This window comes from Podarcis erhardii, assembly GCF_964252035.2.
Source record: "Podarcis erhardii genome assembly, contig: HAP1_SCAFFOLD_598, whole genome shotgun sequence".
Taxonomy (NCBI): Eukaryota; Metazoa; Chordata; class Lepidosauria; order Squamata; family Lacertidae; genus Podarcis; species Podarcis erhardii.
Genome location: NW_028292941.1, coordinates 22,276 through 31,662, shown reverse-complemented (window position 1 = coordinate 31,662; position 9,387 = coordinate 22,276). Strand labels below are relative to the sequence as shown.

The window sequence follows — 9,387 nt, the reverse complement described above, 5'->3', positions numbered from 1 at the left end:
AAAGCAGAGCTTTTTCTGCCGCAGACATCTGTCGATAATTCGCAGAACTCAGGTCGACGAGGCACTGGTGGATGCGATGGTTCCTTGCCTGATCTTATTCGAACTCCTCTTCTCGAAAGCGCCGTGCGTGACGCAGATGCGTTCTTCGACTTTGGACAGCAGCATACTGAGGAGAGGGCAGTAGGAAATGTTTTTCGAATATCCCAACCGCAGATCGACAGCACTACTGCACAACTTGGAAGTGGTAAACCCACTGCAGCAGTTGCAGTCGTGCCCTTGTGGAAACAGAACAACCAAAAGCAGTCTCAGCAGCATCAGCAGCAACAACAGCGGTTGTATTTGTGGGAGGAAACGGAGAACTTACGAAATCCGTGCAGGGCTAGTCAACTTCAACAAATGGAGCTGATCGGTGCGCCCTCTACTGAGCAAGACTCAAAAAAACTTTCCTCAGAGAGTCACACTGAAAGCGGGAAGTCGGTTAGTGCAATATCTTCGCAATCAATTGCGCAGCTTGATATTAAATCTGGAGAAAGCGACAAGATGCACACCACCTTGTGCAAAGACCGAGAAATGCTCAGCGCATACAATAGGAGAAGCTACGGAGAATCTCGGGGTATCCCAGAGACGAAAATGCAGGATAACGTCTTTATTGAGCAGCCACGCGAGCAGGTTGTTGCGGAAGGCATGGCATACACAACCTCCTCAACTGGCTTTCGACAGGTATGCTATATACAGTGTTAATGGTGTAAAAGTATGTTTCCTGAAATATGCTCTCTCGTTCCCAACACTCGTGGGATCATAGCGTATTCTTTCCTCGCATCAAGTTCATTCCGCTTACGAAGAGCAATCACACTCATATTGGGTTTGATAATCAGCAGCGAAACTGTTCTCATACGGCATCGCCAATCAGTGTTATACGACAAGCAATACACTACACGACACGTGCTGCATAATAAACGGTGACAAGTTTTTGACCACCATGTAGTCTCGACTACGCTTTTCATTCCGTTAATCCATTTGCATCTTGTCCACTTCTCTGAAAGTCTTTACGTTCCGGATACTTCTCCTATGTGCTTGAAGCGGCATGCATATATATATATATATATATATATATATATATATATATAGAATCCTACATACGCACGCAGGTTGCGAATTGATGCTGTACTTTATTTTGTATGTACGGATCTCCATTTTCGACCGTTTTTCTATGCGTGTGGACAAATGCACTCATCTATACTATCCTATGTAATTTACTAGCGACAAATCGACTTTCCTCGGTTGCAGTCCCTCTACGGTAGTGTTAGGTTTTTGCACAGAAGTATTTCAGCAGCCGCTCAACTCCTTATGATACTGAATTCAAATGGGTACACTTTTATGCAGGATAGAGCTGAGAAGGTTGACGTTTTGTATGCCGCAAAAAGAGAGACGGATATACATGAAGACGATGACGCGCGTATGTCTTCTGTGTCTGGTAGTACTGCTGCTGCTGCGTCGGCTACGCAAAGCGGAAGCAGAGCGAACTCAACGTTGATGAACGCTGAGAAGTCGCACAAAACCAAATACATCACTGCATGTAACGATGAGCCTGTTCTTACAAAAGGTGTGTCTTCTGCAACAGCGGGGAAGTCGCAACCTCCAAATAGCGAGCTTCCACCATGGCATGCAGGGTTATGTGCAGCCTGGCCTACTGGTATGAGGTCATATATAAAGGAACATGTGCCCCCTCGAGAGAGAGTTGCTGCCATGCTAATGTTAATCGACTACTTTCATCTGCGGCTCGACTGTCAAACGTGCACCGCGCAAGCGGAAGACAAACAGAATTGTTCGAAATGACACAAGTGTTTAGGAGCACTGCTGTCATCAAATAAACACTTTGCTTTTCTCCATTGTAAATTAAGAGCCACCTGCTTACATATATACGTGTGTATCTCTTCGCAATCTGTGCAATTGTTGTTTGTATACTGCCCTATTTTAATTCTTCGAACCCCAATGATTTGCGCCTAGATATGGAAAATGAATATACATGAATATATATATACATATATACACATGATGATTAGCAAATTCATGCGCCTCAGCACGTAGTATCATCGCTCCACCTAAAGCAGAATATAGATTCGACATATACTGATTTTCAAGGTAATAAGCTATGTCCGAGCTAGAATTAGTGAAAGATCTTGTAGGACGTGAAGTATGAAAATCAGGGGGTAACGCAGCAATCTCCGCAAAACGTATATCGAAAAAACCGAAACCTTGAGAGCCGTCTGGACACAGATCATATGGGCAAATATAGACGGCGTAGTTCCTTATTTTCTAAAAAAACATGGTTGACATAAAGAAGACTCTGTTATCCGCTTCCAGACCCTCAGAGCCGCGCGAATTACTTATGAGCTTGTTTCCAACTCACGCTTTTAAGATAATTTCATGAGGAATTCGATCTGCATCTCTGCAAAGGAAGACCCTAACAAGTGCATCTTGCTCCATAAAGAAACATTCAGCTTTACACAGTTTGTTATGTACACTCCTGGTATCTGAGTTTCAATGTCAGCAAGGTGCTCCAGTCCGTACGCGTCCTCTACCAGTAATATATGTTTCTGTACAAGAACAGAGCTCTGTTGGGGTGTTTTGCACCAGTGACTGAAGTGTATGCCAGTATAAATATATATATATATATATTCATTGTTGCATGATCTTTGCCCTTTATTTCTTTCAGCATAAGCTAAATGTCTGCTATGTAGTCGAACCCGCCAGTTTCTTCCATTTTCAAGACACGAGAACTTAAAATAAACTTTTACCTTCAAAGATTAGCAAACGTGATTGAAATAAAAACGATCTATGTTCTGAGAACCCTAAAAATACGAATATGCTTTGCTGTAGCTTTGCGATGAGCTGGAATCAACTGAGTTGCAAAGAATCTAGTCTCTGGCGCAAAGAATTCTCTTCTGCTCGAACCTGAGGTTGAAGAAAAAAATCTAAAAATTCTTGTATCGAGCTCAGCGTTGCAGTCCTAAGCACGGTACTAGACCAATAGACGCAGCAACTCAACAAAGATCAAGTCTAGCAAGTAGATATAAACGTACACACAACCACCCATGCGCAGATAAATACATGTGCGCATGAATATGAAGACACGTCATAAGGAAGAAATACTACATAACATGACTCAGTTGTCTTTTTTTCAGCCTGTCAGAGTGCCTGATAAAGCGCCAATGTATACACACAAATTATGGCGCATTACAGGGCGCATTCGCCCGTCACTTAAAAAATTCATGTTCTTTTCTTGCAGGCAAAAGTCGAAATTGAAGAGGCACATTTGAATATCCGAGTCAATCAGCAGCTTCCGTGGCCTTCAAATTCTACGCTTCATATATACACATGTATATATATATGTGCATGCACGAATATGCATGGCCCCGCTACAATCTACGTGATCCAGTCAAGTTAATAGAGTATAGACATAGCGCTGTTCAAAACTCACCCGAAATGTTGCAGGTGTATATAGGTATCATTCACCCAAAATTATGTCCGAAATGCTCTCCCAGGACGGTGCCAATGTACGCGACGCGCCTACATCCTTCCATAGGCCATCTATCGCTATATGCAAAGTGTACAAGCCGTTTTTCAGTTCGTCTACAATGGTGAGATCTGGTTTGCTTCAATAAATACGAATAGATATATTTATATATATATATATATATATATGTATATAAGTGTATATACATATTAGAATATTAAGATACAGCTTGAGTTTTTCAGTGCCGTTCTCTTTTTGTACAATAGTGAAGTTCGTCGCCGCACCGTTTGCTGATAATATATATATATATATGTATATATATATATACTGTTCCTGTCTATCTCTCTCTCTCTCTCTCGATATATATATATATATATATATGCACACACATGCTGAAACATGCAAATTGAAAATCTGCGCTTTCCAGTTGTTTACCTTGCTGCATCTTTCGACATAAAGTGAACCAGCAGCGAAAACACACTGCATAATTATCATTGCGCGACAATCACGCATTCAACAGTCGCATAGAGTCTACGTAGTAGAGTGTGTAGCGAGAATTGTGACTGCTGTTGCGTAGAAGCTGTAGCAGGCAAGTACGTGCGCGCGCGCTCCGTACATGCACAAGACAAAAGAAAAAAACAACCCTGAGGCTGCTTTTAAAATATTGATGTACTTTTACGCGGCGCTGTTTTGCTAGCAGCAATGACACAGGATATCTTTGAGCGAGAAAGAAGCCGCTCAACTTCCTACTGTTTTGCTCCCGACGCTCTAATTTCACATTACAATGGTAAAACAAATGTTCGACGTGCTACACTTCGAAGGACACGAGGATTTGTCACATCCAAGCACGGCCGTCCAAAATAGACTGGAGGATTGACTTTTCCATTTGCTTGTTTACTACTATCTGAATACCTGCATCTTCTAATAGCAGCAGTCTTTTCTTCTGCTGCTGCTGGAGCATCCGCTGCTTTTGCGGCGCTTGTTGCTTCCCCATGGGGTACGTTCGAGCCCTTGCTTGGTGCATCTTTGTCGGCTGCAGCCTCACCCGCAGCAACCCCTGCACCAGTTGCTTCAAGATTTTTTTTTTCAGGTAGAACATTGTCAGCAGCAATGGCGGCTGTCGTTTCTGCAGCGCCCTCAACCGCAGCAGAAGCTGTGCAGAGAGAAGCGGCGTTAGTCTGGCTGTGTATACGTATAAGCAAAGCCGGCTTCGCACGCACATCATTGAGAATGAAGTCCAAGAACTCTTGGCGAGTCAGAGTTTCGAGCTGTGAAATGGTTTGTGGATATCTATCGAAGAGATATGATTTGAAGTAGATTTCAACGACGTAGCGCTGCGTTTCTTCGTAAATACTCTGTGGCTTCACGCTTAACTGACTTATCAATGCGCGACGATGTAGCTGAAAAAGCTCTTCAGGAAGTGTGTTCTCGAGTGCTGCAGGAGAGTTCAGAAACTGCGTAAGAAAAGCTTCTACGCGATCAGCGAGAAGTTCAGGAGAATGTGGAGATAAAATGAAAAAATCCAGTGTGTGGCTGCGCAGTTGCACATTTTTGTTCGCCTGCGCTACATAGCAAAGTTGCTGTCTTGTGCGCATCTCATCAAAAAACGGCTGCTGCAGCCAGTGTGACAACAAAGCAAGCATGGCTCTGGAACGCAAATCGAGGTCTCCCAACTGTAATCTCAAAAATGCGCCGTTATTCAGATCTTCCGGGTTCACGTTTTCCTGTGTTACTCGCACGCAAACGCGTCCGCCATCCTCCGCAGCCCAAGCCGATCCCTCTGCTAGAGCAATGACTGAATCTCCTGCTGTTGTTTCTTTAGATTTTGTTGCTTGTGCATTGGTTGCTTGTGCATTTGTTTCGATTTCTTCTGCTTGTGACGCTGTTGAGCCACTGCTAGCACTGTTCGTTTTGAGCAAGGCGCTTGCAGAGGAGACGACGGGGGGGGTTGGGACTGCCTTTGAAGAAAGCCGGTCTAGTCTGGGAATATCGAGAGACGAAAGATCCACGACAGCTTTCGGACACAAGCAATCCCCTGACTCTTTGATACCAAGATTGCCTACAGCAGTTTCTAGCATTGCAAGACACTCTTCTTCGGTCATATTCCCCACAGCTAAGCCATCCACTCTTGCTCGCTGAAAAAGCTCGCTCTCCACTGCTTCGACTTCCTCGAAGGAGATAGCTTCCAAAGCCGCCACTTGTTCTTCATAAGAAAAGTAGGGCTCTTCGAGTGCTTCTCCACAGACTGTCATGACTTGCTGATACACTGTGCGATACGTGATTCGGTTCTTCAGCCGCCGCACCAGACTTTCCCACACCACATCATACAGTTTCCTATCTAGTCCACCTTTTCCATCTTTGCCAGCATTACTAACAACTGCTTGGGTCTCCATCTGCGTCTTCAACTCACCATTTTGCGAGACACAGCCGCTTCGCTGCTTCTGCTGCTGGTGCGTTTGCGGGCGAGTTGCCCCGTTACTTTCAGCAGCAAACTTTGAAGCTTCGGCTTTCTTTACAGACGGCAGCGCTACTGGAGGCTCTAAGGAGGAACCGTTGAAAACAGCTTCTGCGGACGAATGCAGAGTTTTCGTTCTTCCACTGTGAGCAACAGCGAAAGTAAGGTTGTCGAGCATTAACGGCAGTTTATCGCTGAAGCCGTGCAAAGCGAAGCTGACTTCTCCTGGCCAGTCGCCGCCGCACATCGAGTAGTAGAGGCCGGCTATTTCTGCGTCATACAACAACTCATTGAGCATCTCAGTCACAGTGCCTACGTAGAGCCAGGAAAGCATGTATTCCTTCACGCCTCTGGCAGAATAGGCAGAGCTCACCCAGAACCGCACAGACAACTTTGGGAGGAAAAACGTGTCGTCTTGTTTGAAGAAAAAACGCACTTTTCCCCGCAACGTGGGAAACTTCTCCAGACACAGTTCATGCGGTAGCGCAGCTTGTCGCAGACTCACCCTACTTTCATGGCAGCTCTCAGTGCTTTCGTCTTTGCTGTCGCTGCTGTTCTGCGAGCTGCTGCTGGCAAGATTGCGGCGCTTCGTTCGCAGTGAAAGATCTTGCGGAATGAAGGCATTGGGCGCCGGAAAATGCAGATCATTCGTCTCTGCCGCTTTCTGGGCCTCCTGTTTACACCCCACAATCACAGTCGAAAGCGCGTGAGTGCACGAATGGATCTTTTAGCACGCGGAAACTCTACTGCAAAAATTTTGAAGGCCCTTGACCTGCCTTTCCCAAGTACGTGGCATTGAAAGAAACGGTATTCGCCCTTTTTTTTCCGCTACCCGCAAATCCTTGACACAACAACGCGACTAAAAGAAACTTGACACAAGAAAAAAACGATTTGTTCTCAAGCTATCCAACAGTATTATCACCATCCACCAACTGTTCACACGCATACAACAAACATACATATATCATAGATATGTATTGTCTTTTTCAAGATATACGTGTATACACATATACTCAGGACACGCTACAGCGCTTGATACGAGAAAAAGCCTACATCGAATTAACAAGAAGTGCCCTGTTCATCAAAACCACCTACGAAGGACGCCCTCAACTCAAATTCAGCAACAAAAAAGGCAACGTCGTGTCAACGTTCCTTTTGAGTGAAGAACCGTGGAGAATGCAGTCTCTCCTTAGTGGAACCTGCATAAGCTCGAGAAAAGCTGCACTTGTTCAAACACCCACAAGAGAGCCTTACAAGCGGTCACAAGCACATAGCGAATCATCATTCTCTATCACACCTGCGAAAGACAACATCGATAAAGTACGTACATATGAATTATAAATTTGCATAAGTATATATATATAATGTGTATACATTATATTCAGTGAGCGTGTACAAGTGTGCTTACTTCTGGAGAAGAGCTTAGAAGCTGAGCCCAACGCTGTCGCTGGTGAGCAGGAATCTCAGTGACTGCGTAGGCAATGCCGTAGATCTCCTCTTTTTGGGTGCAAATATCTTCATATCGCTTGCCCACAATCTCCAGGCGTATGTTTTCCAGTGACAGCAGCTGCAGCACTTCCGCTATGCCGTCCGGATCATACTCGAACAGCAAGTGAGCGCCAGATAAAGCTCGTTCTGATGGAAATAGATGCAGTGCCTTTGCATGCGTAGTACAAAAGGAGCAGGGTTCTTCCTTATCTGAAAAACGGAAAGCCAACTCTGCCAGTCTTTGCTTCTCCCGGAAAACCCACTCTTGCGGTGGAGTTGTTCGCAAAAGCTGCAGATATGTGAACACAAGGTCCACGACTCTGCAAAGTCGGACGCATCAGTGGAAGCAAACAGGCGTTTCTTAGGGTTGATGAGACAGACGGGCACGCATGGTTGCACGTGAGTAGAGTTCAAGTCCTGACATGATGAAGACGTCTGCACTAGTATTTAGATGAGCCCAAACTGGCCCCCGCATATATTGTATATCTCCACATACATTATATATATATTTTTTTCAAGTACGTCTTCCTGCTGCTACGCGTGTCATATAAGCAAGCTGAACACAGGTCTGGCCTGGATACTTTATGTTTGGAGAACATATACTCCGAAACTCATACCTTTCGGTGCCCGCCTCAGTGGCACCTTCTTCCGTCAACTCCACAGACACGTGAAAGATGCTGACAGCTTCCTCGTCAAGAGACCAACTATTCAGCCCCATGGCCAAACCGGCTTTTTTCAGTGCAGAAAGCAAGGAGCCTTTGCCTTCGTGGCCCAGCAGATGAGCAATGTAGCGCGTCGGTTTGTCTTTCCAGCGGTCAATTTGAGAGGGCAAGACGAACTGGAAGTGGATTTCTCTGCAGTCTTTCACAGGCACGATGTACACGATTTTCCCCAAATCTTCAGCTCGAAAAACGGGCTCTTCCGAGGGCGTGACTGTGCGAGAAGGGCGAAGCGGCACCTCAGTATTTTTCACACTAGCGAAGTATTTCTCGACCAGCTGCTGCAACTCATCTAGACTCTCTCTCCCCAAAACCACAAGTGCCATGATGTTCGCACTGTACCAGCGCTCGTGAAAGGCGAGCAGTTCTTTGCGGACATTGACGCCTGCGCTATTTGGAACTACGCGTAGCGACTGGAGGTTTCCGCAAGAGAAGCGGTTGAAAGGATGCTTTGGATTGGCCACTTTGTGCAGCAAGTGCCAGCGCCTGATGAAGTCGTCCACTAGTCGCATGCAAAACTCGCTGTCTACCGCATTCAACTCTCTGTCTGTGGCACTTTCTGTGAAAAGCGGCGAGTGGAAGAAAGCGGCAAAGCGCTCGAGAGCGCCCGCTAAATGCTCTGGCGCTACGGAAAAGTGGTAGTTCGTGTGTGTATTTTCCGTGTACGCGTTGTTGCTGCCTCCATGCTGCTTTATAAAATTGGCATATTCCGTTTCATCCGGAAACTGCTCCGTGCCCAGAAACAACATGTGCTCGCACAAATGTGCTAGACCCTCTACACTCGACGGATCGAAGAAAGAGCCCACATTCACGTCTAACGCTGCTGCTGCCAAATCCGCCCGTTTGTCACTCACCAGCAACACGGCCATGCCGTTTTCCAGTCGGAGAAATCTGAAATTGCAAAAAGGCAGCAGCATCTGCCTCACTGAGTCAACAACAGCGAGTTAGCAAAACGAGTGCAGATGTCTTTTTACGAAAAACCAGCAGCAGATGACACGAAAGAGTGGCCACCAACAGGCACACACATGAGAACCGAATTCAACAGATCGTGGTGGCTACAGATTCAGTTTTCAGACTTCGAGCAGCAGCTATATTTTTTGCAGCTGCCGACATCGAGCGGAAATTTGTAAACAACTACTACCTGGAGGATTGTAAAAGAATACTGTTCCAAATTTTTCGAATAGAGTCCACACACACGAAAAATGTGA

General features: G+C 45.6%; 1 protein-coding gene across 1 annotated transcript; it reads right to left on the bottom strand.

Annotated features, from left to right (window-relative positions):
* Positions 1 to 4,296: 4,296 nt before the first annotated feature.
* Positions 4,297 to 9,048, bottom strand: LOC309334343 (insulin-degrading enzyme-like; the record flags this gene model as incomplete). The annotated part of the gene is made up of 3 exons (XM_081882329.1): positions 4,297 to 6,645; positions 7,381 to 7,780; positions 8,078 to 9,048. 3 exons carry the CDS (start codon positions 9,046 to 9,048, stop codon positions 4,297 to 4,299), a joined length of 3,720 nt encoding a protein of 1,239 aa, XP_081738455.1.
* Between the last annotated feature and the right edge of the window lie 339 nt (positions 9,049 to 9,387).